Raw genomic sequence first — 22,518 nt, 5'->3', positions numbered from 1 at the left:
CTCCCTAGTGTTCGGATTAAAGGTGTGTGACTCCCAAGTACTGGGATTAAAGGTGTGAGCCCGACAGTTCAGCAGGAAGAGATGCTTGCTACATCCGCCTGGGAACAAGTTTGACCCCTGGAACCCGCATAAAGGTGCAGGGAGAGAACCAGCTCTCCAAAGCTGTCCACTGGCCTGTGTGCCCACACATGCACAACACACGCGCACGCACAACATGCACACACACTACTAATGAAATAAATTCAAAACCAGAAAAGGACATCGTTTTCCAGTAAAAATCTCAAATACAACCAGATTGTTGCTAGAGGGAAGGGTAGGACCCAGGCAATTGAACTGAAGAACTCGGAAGTTGCTCTCTGCATCTTTTCTGAGGAAGCTGCCATAAGAGATGGTTTCACCAAAATAAGGACAGAAACAAATGCCGCCAGAAACACTGGCTCCTGTGCAGGGTAAATCCCATAAGGAAAACCAAGAGGCCACAACAGCGGCTGGGTCATGAGACTCTCCCCCAACCACACACACACACACACACACACACACAACAGGAAGGTGGAAAGCTGTGGGCCTGAAGTCCAGATGAGATAAAAGGGAGCAGATCGGCTTCTGTTGTAGGGAATGCTTGCTTTGATGTTTTCATAGATAAAAACATTTGGAAGAAATTAGTGAGAAGCTCAAAGAAAACAAAGCAAATAAAAAAACAGTCAATTATTAATTTCAGGGACAAAATGTAAGTTGTATAAGTAACAAGGTGTGGTTACAAGGATGTCACTTGGCTCGGTGGTGAATAGCATTTTTTTAAATTTATTTATTTATTAAAGATTTCTGCCTCCTCCCCGCCACCGCCTCCCATTTCCCTCCCCCTCCCCCGATCAAGTCCCCCTCCCTCATCAGCTCGAAGAGCAATCAGGGTTCCCTGACCTGTGGGAAGTCCAAGGACCACCCACCTCCATCCAGGTCTAGTAAGGTGAGCATCCAAACTGCCTAGGCTCCCCCAAAGCCAGAACGTGCAGTAGGATCAAAAACCCATTGCCGTTGTTCTTGAGTTCTCAGTAGTCCTCATTGTCCATTATGTTCAGCAAGTCCGGTTTTATCCCATGCTTTTTCAGACCCAGACCAGCTGGCCTTGGTGGGTTCCCGATAGAACATCCCCATTTTCTCAATGTGTATAATTCGCAATCCTAGAGAAGCTAAATAAGAAGGTGAACCCAAAGACAAACATATAGGCATCCTCCTGAATATTAACCTTCATCAGGCGATGAAAGGAGACAGAGACAGAGACCCACATTGGAGCACTGGACTGAAATCTCAAGGTCCAAATCAGGAGCAGAAGGAGAGAGAGCACGATCAAGGAACTCAGGACTGCGAGGGGTGCACCCACACTGAGACAACGAATGGAGCATTTGATAATAAAGATGGGCCTATGAGTTGGCTGGGCAGGTAAAAGTGTTAACCTGACCATGTGAATTTTATTCCCAGAGCCCATGGTGGAAGGAGAGAAGTGACTTCAAGTGGTCCTCTGACTGACTGCCACATACATGCCATCATACACACACACACACACACACACACACGCACGCACGCACGCACGCACACACACACACAAACACAATGCAAAAATAGAGGAAACAGCTATGCAAGAGCCCAGGTTTAATCTCCAGTACTACATACACACAAAGACACAGACATGATACATGATGAGTGTATTTTTGTGGGATTTTTCTAACACATTGGAAATGGTAGCATAGTGGACCTAGGAAACCCAGCTCTCTCTCTTGCATGTCACTAGGTGGGACATCACCTCCTCTGTCCAGTCAGCATCCTGTCTGGGATGTGGGTGGGTTAGATGGGATCTATCTAGCACCACAATCCTAGGCCTTGGGGCTTTTCAAGGCATCAGACTACTAGCAAGCCATTACATCTGGCTTTATTTTTATTTGCGTTTTTCATTGAAACAAGGTCTCACTATGAAGTCCTAGCTGGCCTGGAACTTACTATATAGAACAGTTTGGCCTGGAACTTACAGAGATCTGTCTGCCTATGTGCTCAAATCTGGGATTAAAGGTATGTTGGCCACCACTCTGACTTGGCACTAGTTTTTGAGGTGGGGTCGGGCGCCAAAATGTAACTTGGATGTTGTCTGAGATCCTTCAGCCTCTGCCACCCACATCCTCCCTCTCTGGAATAAGAATCCCAGCCAAGGATTGCCAGAAACAGAAGACCTGAAGTCAAGCTGTAGAAACAGCACTCCGGTTCTGTTAGAATTTCAGACAATCCACAAGTTGTTTTGTAGAACAAGCAACGGACAGAATTCCGCTATCATCTGGAAGGCACATCAACTGTTCACGGCAGTCCTGCAGCTGGGGGGGGGGGCAGCTGTGGCCAGGGTTGGGAGGGGTTAATCCCAGGCCCTAGCAGCTCTAATGAGCTAGGCTCAGCCTCACCCTGAATAGATTAATTAAAGGAACAAGTGATAGCCAAAGGCAGAACGAAGGTTTAATCCATGTGACCACATTGGGAAGAGGATTAGAGAGGCCAGAGGCCTCTGGAGTCATCTTCACAGTCCCGGCACGAAGATTTAAGATTAACTAGAGGGCCAGAGGTACCCAGGGCTAAGGGGTCCTGGCTGTGTTCCCACCATCATTGACCTATTGTTGTCTTGGCTCCTTTTCTTCCCCAAGGTGATCTGACAAGTAATCAGAATTGTAGGAAACCTCTCCAGGGAGACAAGTTTTTTTTTTTTTTTTTTTCTGGCTGGCGCTAGACTTCAACCTTTTTCTCCCAACGTGAGACTCTTGGGGAAGTTGCAATTCCCTAGGGTATAGTGTCCTGGTGGGAGGGACATGTGTGTCTTTTTAGAATATCTTCATTTCTACCAGGGTGGTTACAAGCTATCTGCACTAGGAGATGGTGGCTATAAACGGCCCAACAAGGGTCCTTTACCTAGAGTGGGACCTCTGTCTCCAAAGTCAGTGCTTCTCAGGGGTAAGCTAGCAGAAGGAATCTTACTGACTTATGAGAAGGCCATGGTTTATTTGTCAATCTCCTCATTAACTAGACTGGGACCTTTTCTGGGGCAGGAACCTGGCTTAATCCATTTTGGGGACCTCAGAGCGATGCTTGGCCTAGTATGGGTTGCAGAGACAGCATCCCTGCCCCCCTGCCCCCCTGCCCCTTACTCTCTGGTGGATGGAGCAGACTTTACACCATGGACGGATGGGTAAATGGTGCTAATGGGGAAAACTGCACCAGTGATGCGAGGTGCTCATGCGAGGTGCTAAGTGCTCAGGAGAGATGCTAAGAGCCCACACAGTCTCTCAATTGAGCCTCCCAATGACCCCATGAAGTAATTATTATCTTCCTATTGGAGATAAAGAAACCCAGAGGGCCAAGACCATCAGGTTGGTTATGAAGGAGGAGCTTACCATGATCCAGGCTGTTTGGCTCCAAACCAGTTTCTTCTCACTGGTCCCTGATGTTCAGATGCTAGACAGAAGTGTGCAGACAGGACAGACAATGCATTGAAGATGGTGACGAAGCAAGCAATTTGGAGTCTGTACTGTCTGCTCTGACCCAGATCTTGTTGTGTTTCCAGGAGATTAGTTACCTCCAGTTCCCTGGCGAACTGTTGATGAGGATGCTGAAGATGCTGATCCTGCCACTGGTGGTCTCCAGGTGAGGGGGGAAGGGGAGGGAATAGCACAGGGCGCTGACTGGTGGTCTCCAGGTGAGAGGGGGGAGGGCACAGGGCGCTGACTAGTGGTCTCCAGGTGAGAGGAGGGGAGGGCACAGGGCACTGACTGGTGGTCTCCAGGTGAGAGGAGGGGAGGGGGACACAGGGCCTGACTGGTGGTCTCCAGGTGAGAGGAGGGGAGGGGGACACAGGGCCTGACTGGTGGTCTCCAGGTGAGAGGAGGAGAGGGGGACACAGGGTCTGACTGGTGGTCTCCAGGTGAGAGGAGGGGAAGGGGGCACAGGGCGCTGACTGGTGGTCTCCAGGTGAGAGGAGGGAGAGGGAGGGCACAGGGCACTGGCCTGTTCTTATGAGGTAGAGACAATGCTTCCAGCCAGTCCCCCAGTCAGCTGCTTCTCCCTTCAGAAGCCTTCCCTGACTCCTCAACGTACACCAAGTATTACCGCATCCTTTCATGCAAGCTTTCGTTATCACTGTGGCAAAACTCCCAAGAAAATAGACTTGAGGAAGGAAAGGATTTTCCCTCACCATTTCAGAGTTCTTGGTCCGTGGTCACTGGGCCCAAGGTGAGCAGAGCATCATGGGAGGGAGCATGTGTAGATAAGAGCTGTTTAGCCTGTGGCACCTGAACCACAGAGGGGGAGTAGAGGAGGAGCTGTCGTCCCAATGTCATCAAGAGCACACCACCAGTGACCTGTCCCAACACCCCAGTAAGCTAAGGACCCATCACTGAGTGAGCTCAGAGCTCCTGACCTCCTTCCCAAAGATCCCCACCCCCAAATAGTGCTGCGCTGGGACTAAACCTTCAATATATGACCGTGGAGAGACCCATCAAATAAAAAACTGTAACCACCTAAATCTCAGCACCCCTGAGAACAGAGCATCCCGATTCTCCTATGTTCCCACAGGCTGTTAACCAACTGCCTGATGTCTCTGCCATGGATGATCCACAGAATCTGAAGTTAGGGTCACCAACTAGAGATTTTACACAACACTGAGCGTCCCCCCACTCTCTGCTGTCAGTAAATGACCCCTGCAGCTGCCTAGCATGATGGCTCTTTCCTTGCCCAACACCAGACTGTCGACAGCTTGAGCTGACTATCTCCCAGTAGAACGTAGAATACGGGCACGGAGCTCTGTCTTCCTCATCTGAACCCATAGGCCCCCTGCTTGTCCCCACACAGCCATCTCTCCCCCCACCCAAGGCCAGCGCAGTCTGAGGAAGCCTCATCTCGTGTCTCATCATTGCCAGTCCTGTGAGCCTTTGGTCCCTGATCAGACCAGACCCTTGCCTAGCTTGGGGCCTCTACACACGCTGGTCCTTCCGCCTGGTGTCCTCCTCTGTCTCTCTAAAGCATAGACCCCCTCCAACCAACCCTCCCCACCATCCTTGCTAGATCCATTCTGCTCTCCCTCCCCCAGGACACTTCCTGTTCCTTGTTATTCTCTGGGTGCTCACTTGTTGGCTTGTCCCTTTATCTTCCCAAGGGCTGCAATCTTAGAATTCTTGTCTAATGAGTCAGCGGCTCTACCATCAGCACTCCTGCGCATGCCTGCTGGGTGCCCAGCCGTGATGGGAACTGCAGACTCAGAACTTAGTCTCTGAACTCAAGTTGCTTGCAGACTTTAGGTACAGTTGGCCAGGGAAACACAGTTCCCCAGCAGCTAGGGAATGAGACAGGCTTCCTTCTGGGTGGCTTTGGGTCCCTTTGCTGTGCCTCTACTGTCCTTGTTGCCTGAGTGGTTAGTCAAGACATAGACAGCACACATAGCAGACCCCCCTGTAGTCATGTTGGATTTCCCACCCTGCCCTTGTCACTTGGCTCAAGAAAATCCTATTTGGAAGTCCGTGGCCTTACGCATAGTTCTGCCCCCTATCATATGGCCTGGGGTAAGCACCCTTCCCCAGTCTGTGATCCCGGGGACAGGTGTCTATCTATCTGTCCAGCTCTCCAGCTCCTTACTCTCTCCACTAGACCAAAACCCTCCTCCTGGCTGGGACTGGAATGCTGTCTTAACTTGAGAAAAGCCTGTGTGTTCATGTTTCCTTTGTTTATTATATAGTTAGAAGTGGTGCAGAGCAAGCTTGCCACCGAGAAATGGACATGCTCTAACATTTCCTACCAACAGAGAATTAAACCTTTGTGTGTGGGGGGGGGGGGATGACATATTGCTTTTTTGATTTTTTTCCTGGTCTAGAGCTCAAAGCCAGGGTCTCACAAATGCTAAACAAGTTGTTACCACTGAGCCACATTCTAACTCCAAAATGATGTCTTTCTGATTTCCTAAGCCTCTTAGTCCTGAGCCTGCCTTCTTTAATTCTTAAACAAGACTGTGGTCTGTGCTCCATTTACCACTGTCCCCTGAGCCATCAGCCTGAGCTGGCATTCCTGCCCTGTGTACCACTCAGGTATGGGCACCATTCAGGTGGTTGCAGGCACAGTGAGTCAGATGCCAGGCTTAGCCTGAACTAAACTCCACCAGAACTAACAAGGGACTCGAAGCAGTGTGAGTGTTCCAGTCTTGGTGTCAATCACCGTTAGTCCCTGAGTCATCTTACTGGCCCTAGGTGGGCGTGGGAGCCTGAGCAGCATCTGCAAGATGGGACAATCACCTGTTCACGGGGCTGCTGGGAGAAGGCGTAAGATCAGGCACAGCCTTGCGCATGACGGGCAGTGCAAATTTATCGCTAACTTATTAAAGAGTCTCAGAAGCCTAGGTATTTCACAAAGCCTCTACCTCCGTTCCTGCTGTCAGGGGTCATAGCACCGACAACACACACAGCACCTCCCCTGGGAAGTTCTCTTTGACACTGACACAGCCCATTCACACCGTTCTGAACCTCCCAAGTGGCACACCCGTGTCTCTCGGGTCTCATCATGATTCCGTCACAGCACTCTGAACCACTCTTCTTCATGCTTCGTGAATTCTCAGAGCTATTGCTTCTTGTTTCCCTCTACTCTCATGATCCTACATTCAGCAACCTCCACCAGCGCCCCACCCCTGGGGAACGGTAGGTTGCAAATCTACTAACTTCTCTGGAAGCTGGGAGAGCACACTGGGGTCTTCAGCCTCCTTTGTGTGTTATTTCCAAAGTCCAAGCCTGACTAGGTCCCTCATCTTTGTGTCTCACATGGTTCCAGTGTAGGGTCAGCTGGGCCTCTTCTCATCTGGGCACTCTCCTGTGGAAAAACCCACTTCCAAGCTCCCTCAAGCTATGGGAAGAAAAAGTTGGTTCCCTGCAGCTATTGGCCTGAGGGCCCAGCTTCTATTGTTTTTGTTTGCTTGTTTGCATGGTGTGTGTGTGGGTGTGTTATTATTGCTTTGAGACATGTTCTTCTCTAGTTCAAGCTGACCTCAAATTTAATACACGACCCAAGATGACTTTGAACTTCTGAGCCTTTTGCTTCCACTTTCTATGCACTGAGATTATCGGCCTTTGCCACCTCACCAAGCACTGGGGATTAAACCCAGAGCTTCGGTCGTGCTAGGCTGGCACTCTCCAATTGAGGTACAAACAACCCCAAGGGTCAGCTTCTTGATGGCTGCCCTCTGTCCTCAGCCACCTGCAACCCCTGGCTTCCTGCGCCCTTCACAGATGGTTCACAACTTGGCTTCAGCTTTCTCAAGACTGGCCAGAAGACCCCCCTCTCATCCTCTAAGGCAAAGTCACATATGATATTCCCATGCATGGTATATGTTATATGGTCATGTCTGTTACATCCCATGCTCATGCGTGTTATATGTTATATGGTCATGGATGTGTTACAGCCCATCACTTTTGTCACGCTTGTTAGAAGCGGGTCACACTCAGGTGAGTGGACTGACGGCACAGGGCCAGTGCCCTGGAGTATCCACATTTTTCATCTTCTCCTCCAGCTTCCTTCTTTATCTTCTAGTGCAGCTGAGTCGTGGCCTTTGTGTTTCAAAGCCACCTCCACTCAAGCTGTCCCTGCAGTGAGGCCGGATTGGGTGAGGCTGTTCAGATTCTGCTCTTCCAGAAATTTCTTCTCAAGTAGTACAGCGGCTTTGCCATAGAGACAGAGCAATACGTGACTCTTGTTGCCCAATCAGCCTCTGGGACATAGAGGTACCTAATCATAATAACGCCCGCCATTAGTAAAGAGGCATGGGGAAGCAGTGGGGGGCAGAGATCAGGACTAGTTTCATGGCCAGCATTAGAACTGAGTCCTGAGGGAGGTTAAGAGTTGTCTTTTATTTATATTGTTATTCACGATTATTTTGGAGGCAGGTTGCATGAATCCCACGCTAGCCTCAAACTTGTAATCCTCCTGACTCTACCTCCCAAATGCTGGGATTCCAGGTGTCTTGCTTTGTTATTGTTGTTAAAATGTTTGTCCTTCCTCCTCATGGCAAATTCACCAGCTCCACAGTACGGCCCTCGGGTAATTGGTTCAGAAGCCCGGCATGGCCCAGGGTAGCTCAGGTTAGTCCACTGACACTGGCAAGAGGTGACCAAACACCTAGGTGCCAATTCATTCCTCTGTAGATGTGAACACACGATGGGGGGGGGGGGGGGAGACGGGACAGAGACCTCTGGCCAGAGTGTTTCCTGTGGAGGCTCACTGTGTGTCGCGATCACCTTGTGGTTAATATGTTTGCTGGTGGAACAATTTGGTTACTTAATTGTACAACCAGAGTGACTCCAGGCTTTCTGTGTTCTGTGTCTAAGGTGCCACTGATCTCTGCTATAGGCCTATCTTGCATGTATTTATCTGGAGTGAATTCAATTCTGTGTTTCCCGAAGTCAGGAGCTCCCCCCTTTGCCCCTTTGATGTGTTTGCTTTTCCAACCCTCCTCCCTCACTAAAGTGGCCCTCCAAAGGGACCTCCCTCTGCTCCCAGCAATCTCCACTTTCCTGAGTCCCTCCAAACCCCAGCAGTTCTGTCCTCCTGGTGCCCCTGAGGCCTAGAGAGGGGTTATTCTTGGTGATGTCCACATGCATGCTGACTGCCATATCCGACGCTCATCCAATGAAAGAGCAAGACTGGAGCCTTGCCCAGAGAACCTCAGCAGAGCTAGACCACAATAGCAGCCGGGGCAAGTTTAGTCGGGGTTGGTTTGTGCCTTATTTACTGACTGGAAAACCCAGTTCAGGCTGAAACCCAGGGTCTTGCTCTTGAGACCCCCTCCACTCCAGAGGCCAAGGTCAGCTTCTGTCACTCTGTAGAAGCTCCAGGTATCTCAGAGGGGTTGTAGGGCTGGCTAGCCATTAGCACTGAGGCTCTGGGTCTTTCTGCATAGTGTCTCCATGAATTGCAGGACCCATGAAGTACAGAAGACATATGTCCCTGTTCCAGCCTCAGAGATACTGCCACCTCTTCCATAAGTCACCCCTGAGTGCTCATTCTTCATGTTCCCAGGCTCCTCAGCTTGTCCTAAGATTAGCACCCTAGGGTTGAGCCTTAGTCTCCTTTCCCTTCCCCGGTTTTCCCGAGAACCTTTGCTGCCAGCTGACTTTGTAGACTACCTGGTGTACACTGCCACTAACTTCAGTGACAAGGAGCAGGGTTCAGAGCTTTAGTCTTTCCTTGCAGAGGGTCCTTGAGCCTCTATTGCAAAATGGTGCATCTTTCTACAAGTCTATAGCTCTTCCATTAGCCATGAACGGTCCCCCTTCACCTGGGCAGCAAGCCCTTTCTTGCCTCACATCTGCCACTGGGGAGATTTTTCCCCAATTGAAACTGGCAACAAGGGGAGCCCCGCCCCCCCCCCCGAAAAGCCCATCTTTATTACTGAGTGTTGGCACCTCATACAAAGTTGAAAATTTCTGCATCACATGACAATGGTGTCTGGTGGACAGAATCTGCTACAGCATGATCCTTAACTTATGTCGGGTTCTCACCCAAGGGCAGTATGTAGGTGGACATCATGTAGTTTGCTGTTCTCAGTTCTCCTCTGTAGTTCTGCCCATCCCTGGTTCCTTTCACGTACGCCCCTGGGACCCAGAAGCCTTCTTTTTCCACTTTCTCCCAATAAGGATGCTTGTTGCTGTAATATCCTCTTCCTTTAGAATTCACAGACCAACAGAAAAAGAAAAAAAAAAAAACCCACAGCTTTCTGTTCCTTTAAGTTCTTAGAGAATACCTTCCTGTTTCTTCCACGAAAACAAATCTGCCTCCTGCTTGTTTTGGTTTTCATTCAACAAATCATCCTAGGAGTTTCCACTCTGTGCCCGTGCCTTGGGGCTCTTCCACTCTTCCCCTGGGGGCTGCAGCTGGGCCCTTTCCCGTCACCGGTTCCTGCGGTGCTCCGACACACACACACACTGGGGCATTTCTGCACCTGGGGCTCTAGAGTTACCTCAAGTTAAGTTGTTTCCAGCATTCCTGGCCTATGCCATAAAATAGACCCAGCAAATGTGCAAACTTCCAAGGCAGATGGGTGTGTGTATGTGGCCCACTGTGGCTCTACTAGGGCTGAAACTTGGGATGTTAACGGTGCCTTGCTCTCACATGTCCACAGACAAGAGCAGCACAAAAACTGGGGGTGGTTAGCTCAGCATCTGGATCCAGCCAGAGCCTCCAATTCTTCCCTTGTTTTTTTTTTTTTCCCAAAATCTTCCTCGCCCCTCCTCCAGTTTCTCAAACTAGACATCATTCAAGGAAGCCGAAGCCATGTGTTTGTGATTCACCGAGCCTGAGCATGGCAGAGTGTTTTGTCAGCTCTGCCTCGGAGAGAAGTCATGTGCGTGTGTTTGTGTGGAAGCTTCGTGTGGGTCTGTAGCGAGCGTGGGTACATTTGTATGCCCACGTATGGATCGTTTCTCTCCCTGTTTCTTGTAAGAATTTTCAACGGATATTTCTCAGAATCAGGAAATCATGTTTGGTCAGGAGTCTCCCCGCCCGTTTTCCCCCTGGCTGAGGCACTCTACTTTGGCAGGCTACTCCTCACACCCACGTTCTGACTCCTTGGAGATGGGCCTGGGCCAAGCAGTCTTGAAGTCTGGTTTGGGAGCCAGAATGCAGAGCACTTTCCCTGGGCTCTGTGGAACAGACTGCAGGCCTGAGGTGGCCACAGCCTCCAAGTGTCAAAGTTGGTATGGCCTGAACTTCTGGACTCAGCCCTGAAGTCAAGTTAGCCTTTCTGCGAAGGGCCCTGCTGTTCCTGCAGTGGAAGCTGGGAGCCTTTCTTGGCCCTCTTGTCTTATTAGCTGAGCTTCTTGCTGATCAAAAGAGGAAACAGCCCAGCTAGGGTCTGTGCTAGGGCAGATTTTCAGTCTAGAGATTCAAAAAGACTTTGTCCGTCTCAGATGCCCTGGTCTTGCTGTTTCCACTTTCACTTCCTGCTCACCTTCCCAGGATCTCTTGGGCAGCCACCTCCGGGAAGGTGGATCCAGCTCCCTAGTGGGTTCCCAACAGCTTTGGATCTCTCTCGGTCACAGTGGTGACCCAGAGATCTGTGTTGTTACGCTGCGGGTCTTGCTATCTACTAAACAAGGTCCTTGAGGACCACAAGCCCTCATTCATTTCTGAGACCCCAGGTACTCAGAGCAAGTGCCCACCGTGGTTGGTGTGGTAACACATATACAGGACTGGGGAGGTAGGTGGTTTCAAAAGCGTTCCTGTCATCCTCCGGCAGAAACTCTCTGTGCCCAGCAGAGCCTCATTCAGACAGGTCCAACCTGAGCCTGGGGACAGACACCGTGACTCCAACTGGAGGAATGTTAGGAGATGTGCTCCCGAGTGCACAGGGCCTTCCCTTCTCTCGGGAGTGGTCCTTGTAGACACAGCCTGATTCTGGTCCACCTGTCTAAGAAGTGTCTAAGAAGTCACTACTCATGGTAGAGATTATGCCCTCCTATGCTTGGCCTTCTGTGGTGCATAAGAGAGAGAGCCCACCTGGGAATCAGAGAGGTCTGGTCTGTGTGGCTGCAAAAAGCAGCTGTGTCCAAAGGTGATCCTCTCCTCTGAAGGTAGATTTCATCCTGGCTCTGGGAAAAGTACTTCCTAAAGGACAAACCAGTCTGCTGCCCCGGAGTAGTGTAAGCAGAGGCTCTGGGGATCTCTGCACTTTGGAGGGAGTGCTGGGACCAGATGGCCCATATTTTAGTGAACTGGCATCAAGGCATCCTGCCTCGAGTCCTAGATGGAATTGCCTGGGGGAGAAGGGGTGTGGCAGAGACATCTGGGAAGTGGAACCAGGCGCTAACGTGGCACTTGCTGTCAGACTGTGCCTGTCATCTGCTGGGGGCATGGTTAGGAAGACTGATGGGAGACCCCCTCACTCATGGCCTGTACCCCTTCTCACACACACACCTCCTCGCCCGCCTGGTAGACTGCCTATAGTCTGAGAAGTCAACTAAGGTCAGAGCCCAGGACTCAACTCAGGGACCCAGGTTCCTTCCTGTTGCTCAGGTCTGCGGGTAGCAGGAGCTGTGTATGCCTGGATGTTGTGCTGGACCCCTGAGCACCCACTGTGTGATTTCAGGAAGCTGCTTGTAGTGTCCCAGAGAGGTTCACTGCAGGGCGGGACGGCTCTGACGGAAGTTGCTACAGGCATTGAGCTGAGGACCTATAGCTCCCTCTCAGCCCCAGAATCCCAGTCTACTGGCCTCCAGGCTCTGGGGTTCTTGCCCCAGAAACCCAGTTGCTTCCATTAGAGATTTTGTCTCTTACTGCCTGTCAACCCCAGTTGCTGCTGTCTGAGGGACACAGCATCCTCCCTGTCCCTTTCCCAGCGAGACTCAACCTCAGGACAGGTCCCTCAGGCTAATGGCCCCAAGTCCCAGGTACTCATCCGGGTACCAGCAAGCAAACTGCCAACATCCCCTTCCCCTTGCCACTATGGCAGCTCAGCTCTCTTCCCAGCCACCTCAGTGTTCCCGCTGTCCGGTGCTCTGAGCCAAATGCAGCCCAGGACTTGTCTGCGTTCCGTTTCATCGTGTCAGATTTGGCCCGCGATTCTAGCTTGCTGGGGTCCTTCATCCAACACGTCAGCTGTTCCTTCCAGCTTGTTGTCGTCTGCAAATCTGATTCACATGCTGTCGGCGGCCTTGGCCAAGCCATTGATAAAAATGACTAGAAAGGAGAGGGCTGAAAGCAGAGCCTGAAGACCCTGTCTGCTGTCTGCAACTTCTGCTCAACTCCATGTGGTTGCCGACACCCTCTCTGGTCCCGGCAGTTCTAGTGCCAAGAGCCTCTACGTCCAAAACACACAGTGCCGGGGAACTCGCCTCAGTCTGGCGAGGGGACCAGAGTTAGCTCAGCTGACCAGTTCTCAGGGAACCTGCCTGGGATACTCAGAGTCACCAGAACCCCAAGCCATCCTTCCAGTCTGGTCCAGAGCATCCCCATGTTTAACATCTCATGTCAGCAAACCGACACTCAGGTCTAGTCAGGCCCTGGGCTCTGTGGACCTAGACACAAGCCAGACTGAGTCCTACGCTGGGAGGGATCCAGAAAGCCCGGTGCTTGTTAAATAGTTTATGCTGGTATCAAACTCTCTGTTCTCCTGCCTTGATCCCACGTGTAAAGATTATAGACCTAGTCTGTGTCCCTCATTTTCTGCTCCTCCACTGCCACCCTGTGCTAGACTCAGGGTCTGGTCTTAGGGAACCTTCAACACACTGAGAGGCACAGGGTAGTTCGTAGAGAAGATGTCCACTGTTGAGGACAGGATGTCTGGGATGACCTTGTTACAGTGGAGAGGAAGCAGGGAGTAGCTGGAGCAGGCAAGGAGACAGGAAGGCCAGCCCCAAATGGCCTTCTCTTCGATGGGCAGGGCACTCACCGCCTAAGGTCAGACACTCTACAGTGAGGTGCTCAGTTATCTGGTAGGCACTGGGGTTCACAGTGCCAACCTAGACATTGAAGTGGAAGCCAGGTGAGGTGCTTAAGTGGCCCTCCTCTTCATCAGGAGCCTGGCGGTCAAGGCCTTCCTTCCCCCACTCCTGCAGATTGAAACAGGCTGGGAGTCAGGCCAGCTCCCTACCATCTCGATAAGCTAATGTTTGTAATCACTTCAATCTCTTGATCCCCAATCCCTGGGCACTCAGAAGTGAACCAGATGGCCTGAGAGGGAGGTGTGGGCCTCTGGGCTCCCACCCTCCCAGGGACCTTTTACTGACCTTAGGTACTCCTAAGAGCAGCCAGCTAAGCCCGGACCAGGACAGACAACACAGCTATTGTCCCCACCCTAAGTCAGGAGGACTAGCTGAGGTCATCTCTATGGAATCTACGACTCCATCTGTAAGCCTTGGTCTAGCAGCCCAACAGCTGTCAGCTGGACTCTATTTGGTTACTTCCTTAGTCGGTAGGCTCACTACCACAAATCTATAGGCTATAACTATGGACAAGTAAGAGCTCTGAGAACTAAACTGAGACAGGATCACATGGGCTGGTTCACATGACAGTCATCTTCCCTAACTGGGCCTTAGACCAGGACCTGACCCATTACCAAGAAATACTGGAGAGAGGGGTCAGGAACCCCTATTCCAGTCTTGATTCTAGAACTTACTTCTTGAGTAGCCTGGCCTCTCTCCAGCCTGAGCTCCATTGTCCTTATGTGCAGCTGCCCCCGACTGCCCAATACGACAGCCCCTAACCCAGCAAGCACCTGAAGTGCAGCCAATGCATAAATACTGATTCACCCACTAATTTTAATTAAAATGTAAAGCCTGAGCAGCATAAAAATTTCACATGGATTATGCGTGGCAGTGGTTGGATATCCTAGGTTAAAGTATTATTAAACAGACTCCATAGTTCCTTTTAAGTTTTTTTTTATTGTAGATAGAGCTTCGCTATGTGGCCTGGGCCGACTTTGCCTCTCTGAACTTTTCTAAACTAACTAAGGGGCTCAGGGGCACAGACCTATAATTCTAGCTCTTGGAAGGTGGAGAAAGGGGATTGCGGGGGGGGGGGGGGGGGGGGGTTAAGGCCAGTCTCTCAAAATTAAAAAAAAAAAAAGATAACTATTAGCAAATCTAAATGACAAATGGGTCCGACCTGGGGACTCCTCAGGGTGCCACTGACTTACAAGGCTGTTGAGCTGTGGAATGAGGCAGACAGCCAAGTCTTTGGGGAGCGGAAAAGCTCCTGGCACACTGTAGCTCCCATGGCTGTCAGGCAGAAAGCCTGGGGCTGTGCCTTCAACCACACAAGACATGCTTGTTCTGGACATAAGAGAGAACATGGAGAAACAGGAAAAACAACAACAACAACAACAAAAATGCCAGTGGCCCCTCCCCCTCCACAGTCTGCTGCTCTCTTTATTCAGTTAAATGCATGAGTGAGCAAGCCAGCAAGCCATCGAGCGAGTGAGCATCCACAAGGCTTAACACCCTCCCAAGTTCCAAAGCAGAGGTTCTCAGCCTGTGGGTCACAACCCCTTCGGGCCAAAAAACCTTTTCACAGGGGTCGTATATCAGATAGCTTTCATATCCGATGTTTATATTATGATTCATAACAGTAGCAAAATTACACTTACGAAGTAGCAATGAAAATAATTTTATGGTTGGGGTCACCGCAGCATGAGGAACTGGATTAAAGGGTCAGCATCAGGGAGGTTGAGAACCACTGTCCTAAACTCTCAGTTCTAAAGGAACTACCCAGCAGGAGGAACCCCAAATACCAAATGGTAGACATTTCCACCCCATTCCGGTGCTCACCTGTTTAAGGAGTGCTCGGCTCTCACCCAGGGTCTGTGTTCTCCTGGCACTCTCCTGCCAGTCTTGGTGGTCACTGCCGGCCTGGGGAGCTGTCTATTCTCTTGGCTCTCAGCCGGTCTTTTCAGACAATGGTGCTCTCTGGGGTGGTGCCACAGTGCCCTCAAGCTCCGACTACATTTGCATTTCTCCTCTGCCTCCCACAGCTAGGTGTCCAAGTTGGTAACGCCTCTCTGGGCCCCTTCCTCAGGAGCCGGGGTCCTAAGGAGATCTGATTCTCATCATACCCCATCCACAATCCTTCGAGCTATAAGTCTGGGCTGCAAGTCAGAGAGGGGTCTGTTTCCCGAGACTCCCTGGGCTCCCTGAAGCTGAAGCTCCTTTCCACTTCACGTTTCATTAGGATAGTCTTTCCAGGGGTGGGTCTGTCCCTGATGGTGGCTGCCCAGCACAGCTAGACACAAACATCTTTTTATCTTGAGGTCCAAAATGTTGCCTCTGCCCATTTCGGTGGCTTCAGGGGATTCACAGCTTATCTCGGAACCTTCAATCCTGAGAATCTTTTGTTCTGTCCTCTATCTCCCTAATGTTAAGACACAGAACCTGGGAAGCAATGGTTGCTCCCTCTCCTCAGCTCCCCTTGGTGCCCCCCAGTCCCATTGGCTCACCATTCAAGGCCGCCTACCACACCTCACACAGACCCCGAGCTACCTCCCTGAGCAGCCCAGTGTCCCCACACTTTAAAATCTCCTGCTGCCTTCTGCCAGCCACTCCGTTGGCTCCATCTCGAAATCCTCCCCGTCTTGGAGGAAATGGCTCCAATGCCGCCACATCCAGGAAGCCCTTCCCTACTGTCTTAGCTGGTACTCTCTCTCCCTAATAGAAATCACCCTCCATTGTCACCTTCTTTATTGTACAGCTCTGTGTCCCCTTGTGTCTTGGTGTTCTTGTCTGCCATTTCCCTGCTTCCTGCCAGAGTAACAGGGACAGGATCCAGACACTAAATCGGACGGGCCCACAGCTGGCCTGAGGTCTGCTCCAGCAGGACACTAGTGTGGGTGAATTGGGGCCGATCCTCTCTCAGGGTCTGGCTTCCCTACGGCCCACAGCAGGTGGGCTTCACCACAGTTCTGCTGAGGGAAGGCAGAGGTAATCTTCCTTGGATAATGGTCCCAGAGCCTCGTGTCCTCTGCTGACAATCCCATTACTAGCCTTTGCGATTTATGCCTGAGACCAACCCTAAGCCCATCACTAACATATGGCGTCCTGGCAGAGGAGGAGAAATAAGATTGTGCACCCCTTCCTTCCTTCCTTCCTTCCTTCCTTTCTTCCTGCCTCCCTGCCTGCCAGTCATGGAGCCATATTCTGGGCCTACCTCCAGGTTTGCTCATGTACCTTGTGTCCCCAGCCTATTCTGTCAGGGGCACCTTATAACAACTCAAAGAAGAAAGCACAGGGACCAGGAGAGGAGGCTAGGCATCATGAGAGGCCTCCAGGAGGAGGGACCTTTGCCCTGGGCTTACTGGGAGGGACAGTCCATGCCCACAGCCAAGCAGAGCTGCCCAGGTCTCAGGGATAGGCCCTGTTCTACGGGGTGGGCGCTAGCTGCTGTTGGCCATCAGGCTGACACGGAGGAGAGCATGAGGAATAGGGCGGATTATCTGCTCTTGTTTACATGATTAAAACCAGACAAATACTTCCTTTATCTGAAAGAACGAAAGGGCTTTGGAGGAAAATCCTTTTGGCAGTGGAATAAAGTGCAGACATTTCCATAATTAATCTCTCGACTCCCTCCCCCAAAGCAGAGACACCTTCAGCACTGGCCAGGCAAGGGGATGGTCGGGATCAGGTGCACTCTGGAGGATCCGCCTCTGTGTCCTCATGTGGAGAGAGGGATCTGGGCCCCCTTGATGGAAGGAAGACTGGCTTGTTAGCAGTCGCTTGGCCGGCCTGCAGGCTAGGTTCCTGTCTCTCTCTCACTCATTAGCTCCTTCAGGAAGTCTGTAGTGGCCACCCACTCCTGTCAGCCGGTGCTATGGGCATTGGGGACCCATAGAGAAGTCAGACCTGTCCCTTTCGTGGGCACTCAGTCTTGTGATTGCATTAGGCAGCTAAGTACACTGACAACCAGGTCATGAGAGAAGAGGCTGAGGGAGCCCCAGGACAGGCCCCTACCATTGGCCGTGTGAAAGGACTTTGTTGTAGAAGTGACATGGCCTGGTCCTGTCTCGTGAGGAGTCGGGCAAGTAAAAGGTGTTTCTGTGAGGCGTCATGCAGAGGGAACAGCATACGTAAGGATCTAGAGGTGTCATGGACTGGAGACCCTGGTTTCAGAGAGCGAGATCAGAGCAAGGGAGTCTAGGAGCCTCGTGACCAGAAGTCCCAGAGGGAAACTTCCTGAAGCGCATCATGACACAGGGCTCAGTGGAGAGAGACCCCAGTGAGCACACCAGAGTCTATGGCCAAAGTCTTGTGCCTCTCATGAACCTGACCCACCTTACCTTCCAGCTTGATGTCCGGCCTTGCCTCCCTGGATGCCAAGACCTCCAGCCGCCTGGGCATCCTCACTGTGGCATACTACCTGTGGACAACCTTTCTGGCTGTTGTCGTGGGCATCCTCATGGTCTCCGTCATCCACCCTGGCGGTGCGGCGCAGAAAGAGATGACCGAGCAAAGCGGGAAGCCAGTAATGAGCTCAGCTGATGCCCTGCTGGACCTTGTCCGGTAATGCTCCATCCATATGCTCTTGGAATCCCCAGGCCTGGCACAGGTCCCCTGAGTGGCCTCCAGAGGGTACACAGAGTATGGGACTCAGGTTAGCTCTTTATTACATGTGGCAACTTGGAGTAAGATGAGCCTTGTGACCCTCAAGTACACGGACATGGGTGGTGAACACTCTCTGTCCCCTGCCCTCGGGCTGCCTGCTAGGCTCTGCTCTGCCACCTCCATGGGGCTGGGGGCAGGTGAGGGAACACCAGGCTGAGAAGGGTTATGAGCTGACTGATCCCACAACTGTTGCGCCACCCAGCCTGCAAGGCAGGAGGCCAGTAGTTATGATCCCTCCTTTCCTCTATTGGCCCCTTTGCCCTAAATGAGAAAACAAGACCCAAAGAAGCCGTGTGGCTTTCCCAGTCTATCTAGCAGGGAGGTGAGGCACCAGGACTCCATCCAGGCTGCCTGGCACTCAGGACAGTGCCTTTGTGAAGCCACTTCAGCTCCATGGACCTGAGCCTGCTCCCTGCCTGTCAATTACCCTCCTGGCCCTCGCCAGTGCCAGCTCTGGGCCCAGGCCTGGATCAGGAGGCTCAGGCTCCACCCTGCCCTACTCTAGAGGAGTCACTCTCTCAGGAGAGAGAGACCATAGCGTGCAGGCCCACTTTTAAAGGCCACAGTAAGCAAGTTCGACTTATTTCTGCAGTGGTGATGATCCAGCCCAGGGTCTTCTGCATGCTGGGCAAATGCTCTGCGGTTGAACACAGCCCCTGCCCAAATCATAACTTTCAAACACAGGCGTGGCATAGTTCAATGTAGAAGGCTCCCCCTGGCCACCAGAGAGGCTATGGACCAGAGTCAAGCAGGACAGGAGAGGAAGGCAGGACTGGGATGGCACAGGGTGATGGTCATTGGGTGGGATTGGGAAGACTGGGCATCATCAGGAGTCGGGAGCATGAGAGAGAGTAAGCGTGGGCAAGCAGGGTGCTGCTGGCTGTGGCCCAAGCACCTGAGTGGATAACGTGTGGTGTCCAAGCCAGAGGAAAGTTCTGGAGCAGGCACAAACCTGCCACAGGAGAATCTGAATCTCCTGGGTAGATCCAAGCTGAAAATGGAGAATTTGAAGTTAAGGAAAAGCAAGTGGCCCTGAGGATGGAGGGCTTAGCTCAGGACATAGGAGTGTGTCAGTGCTGGACAGGCCCTGCACACACATCATACTGGAAATGACCCGTGTCTTAGGGTTTTATTGCTGTGAAGAGACACCATGACTACAGCAACTCTTATAAAGGAAAACAGTTAACTGGGCTGGCTTATGGTTTCAGAGGTTTAGTCCATTATCATCATGGTGGGAAGTATTGTGGCATGTAGGCAGACATGGTGCTGGCAAGGTAACAGAATTTTAGATCTGGATGGACAGAGAGCAGGAAGAGAGAGTGACACAGGGCCTGGTTTATGCTTCTAAAACCTCAGAGTCCACCCCCAGGACTTCCTCCAATTAGGCCACACCCACTCCAACAAGGCCACACCTACTCCAACAAGGCCACCCATCCTAATCCTTTCAAATAATGCCACTCCCTATGAGCCTATGGGGGTCATTTTCATTCAAACTACCGCAGCCTGGTAGACTCCACTGGCTGACTTGCTGCATGGGTTCCTCTCACCTTCTAATCAGTCTAAGACATAAGTCCTGGCCTATCTAATACCAAAACCCCAGATTCATCAATTTGACACAAACCCAGTGCTCTCCTTATGGATCTGTTTCTGGTTTAGGGAGCTGCAGTGGGAAGTTTCTGACTTGTCTGCCCGGCCTACTATGCTCTAATAGGAAGGTACACAGGAGCCCACTTTCCTAGGCATGAGTGGACTGCTGTAGACATTCCCTGGCTGTTTTCCTTCCAGTATGTTCACAGGTTCTAGCCCTCCTAGCATTGGGCTCCCTGCTAAAATGATCCTTGTTTCATCTGAGCACACTTACAATGCTCTCTCCACTCAAGATCTCTGCTCAACCCCTAAGCCTTGTTACCCTCTTGGTTAGGGTCCATTCTGTAAGACCATGGAAAGTATATTTATATCATCATGGAAAGCTGACCCATGGAAAGTATATTTATCTTTGCTGGAAGTGCAAGCCTTTCCCAAGGCCTTTGGAGATGAATCAGGCAGAGGTCTCTCCATTCCTCAAATCCTGGGGGACACAGCTGGGTCTCTGAGTGTTTCTCGTGGATCAGTGCTAGAGAGGAAGATTCTTTCCTCTGCCCTGGGACCCGATGAGAGAGCATCTCTCTCTCTGTAGAACACTGATCCTGTGTGTCAGTCAGTTGCAGCTGTGTAACAAACACCCTGCACGGATGGGCTTGAAATGTCAAACTGGGGTCTGCAGTCAGCTGGAAGGGTCTGCAGATTCAGACTGAGCCCAGTCAGGGTCTACAGGAGGTTAGTGGTCTGGATACAGGGGGGCTGGGATGGCTTGGCAGAGACAGTTCTGTAGGCTGCTTGTTGCCAGTGCTTCAAGGCCAGCCCTGTTTTCTCAGAACAGTGACATTCCTTACTGTGAGAAGAAGCTGGCCTGGGCATTTTCTTACCATGAAGGTTGAAGAGCTGGAAGTGAAGCACGAAGCTCTTGTAAGCCAGGTGATGAGACATCCCACACCATGGCTTTGAATGTCCCAAGACACCAGTGATGTCTACTTTTGGTTCAACCAGTAAACCTCTAGTGTGAACTCCTGGTTCTAACACACACTTGTCTACAATATCTCCAAGCTAACATGTCTGAGGAAAAGACCTCAGCCCCGTCCACCTCCCTCCACACTACCCGCTCTCCCACCCCCTTATCCCTCCACACCCTCCGCTCTCCCACCCACCTCCCTCCACACCGCTCAGTCTCCCACCCACATCCACTCCTCTGTTAGCTCTCCCTTCAGACCCAGGCTCAGACTGTGCCATGCTTGCCATTCTCACCACCACCTTCCATTTGAGTGTCCAGTGCGCTCCCCTGCTTTCTCTCTGCTCCAATCTGATGACTTCTCAGCACAGCAGCTCAGTGACCCATGCCTCGGTGTCCATGGCTCACTATAGGCTGTCCCCTCGGTGTCCATGGCTCACCCACAAACTGTCCCCTCGGTGTCCATGGCTCACCCACAAACTGTCCCCTCGGTGTCCATGGCTCACCCATAAACTGTCCCCTCGGTGTCCATGGCTCACCCATAAACTGTCCCCTCGGTGTTCATGGCTCACCCATAAACTGTCCCCTCGGTGTCCATGGCTCACTACAGGCCATCCCCTCGGTGTCCATGGCTCACCCACAAACTGTCCCCTCGGTGCCCGTGGCTCACCCACAAACTGTCCCCTCGGTGTCCATGGCTCACTACATGCAGTCTCCTTGGTGCCCATAGCTGGCTTACAAGCTGTTCCCGTGGTCTCTGTGGTCTCTGTGGCTTGCAGCCGTCACAACACCTCCTTCCCTCTCTGTAGCCTCACACAGAGCCTCAGGGTTCCACTCCTCTCCTGACTCTAGCCACACCAGCCTCAACCAACCTTGTCCCATCCTGTGTGTCCTGTCTTCCTGCTGTCCCCGCCTCTCTGCCTGGCCTTTTCTGGTGAGTGAGCATGACTCTATTCTGCACATTGCTGAGGGCTCTGCTCTGGGCCAACTCCCTGCTGTGAAGTTCTTTTATCTTCCCTTGGCTGAGTCTTTCTGCCGGGGCTCTCTCACTACCTGACACAGTTACATCCTCAGATTTCTTTATTTCTTCCTGTCACCCTCCCCGCCCCTGGTGGTGACAGTTTGTCACAGGCCTGTCCTGGAGCCTAGACAAGCATGTAGCTCATAGCCAATGCCTCATATACAAGGTTGTCACACCGACCGAGCACTTGGGGCCTAAGTCTCCAGAGGAGCCTCTGCCATTCAGGAGAATCATGTGCCCAGGAGCCAGAGGACTTGGTCGTGGGCTGCCTAGAGCTAACAGGGGCAGGAGGAAACGTGGGAGAGCAGGTGTCCTGGAGGCCAAGGAAAGCAGGATTTTGAGAAGCCTCCTTCTAAGAGCTGTTGTTTCTAGGATTATGCTCCTGTGATCCATCATTCCTCGGACCCTATGATTCAAGACAGCTTTTCCACAGGGTGGCAAGAGCAGCTGATGTGTGGCGAGCCCAGCCCTCCCCACTCGCCTTCCCCTGCTGAGGGCTGCCAGGCTCTGGGTCCCACACTTGTGTTAGAGTCAGATGTTCCAGTGTTCATCTGCTCCTGGTGGCTTCTCCCGTGGTGAAGTCAGTCCTTCTGCCCTGAGGCTCTGGAGAGCTGTGTGGCTGGGTACCACTGACACTACATCTTTGTGGGATAGGGGTGGGGGTTTGTAGGGAAGGGGACATGCTTCCTGGGTGCTGAACCACCACCTTCGATATGCGAGGTCTTAGCACCTTTCTCGCCCACCAGAAGCCACCGTGACCTTGAGTAGGCAGGTCTCTTTCCAGGGTCCCCTCTGCTCTATAACTGCAC

General features: G+C 51.8%; 1 protein-coding gene across 2 annotated transcripts in view; it reads left to right on the top strand.

The window, feature by feature from the left end:
* The window catches only part of Slc1a7 (solute carrier family 1 member 7), a 43,459-nt gene that overhangs the window by 5,899 nt on the left and 15,042 nt on the right, over positions 1-22,518 (top strand). The window contains exons 2-3 of one of the 2 annotated variants that reach the window (XM_041652537.1): positions 3,593-3,672; positions 17,826-18,041. In XM_041652537.1, the coding sequence (XP_041508471.1) occupies positions 3,593-3,672; positions 17,826-18,041 (296 nt within the window). The remainder of the gene's footprint in view (positions 1-3,592; positions 3,673-17,825; positions 18,042-22,518) is intronic. The other variant, XM_041652538.1, reaches the window with a different exon arrangement.

This window comes from Microtus oregoni, unplaced genomic scaffold (genome assembly GCF_018167655.1).
Source record: "Microtus oregoni isolate MIOR12 unplaced genomic scaffold, Mior012 000005F_ref0000423, whole genome shotgun sequence".
NCBI lineage: Eukaryota > Metazoa > Chordata > Mammalia > Rodentia > Cricetidae > Microtus > Microtus oregoni.
This window is presented reverse-complemented; position numbering and strand designations above follow the sequence as displayed.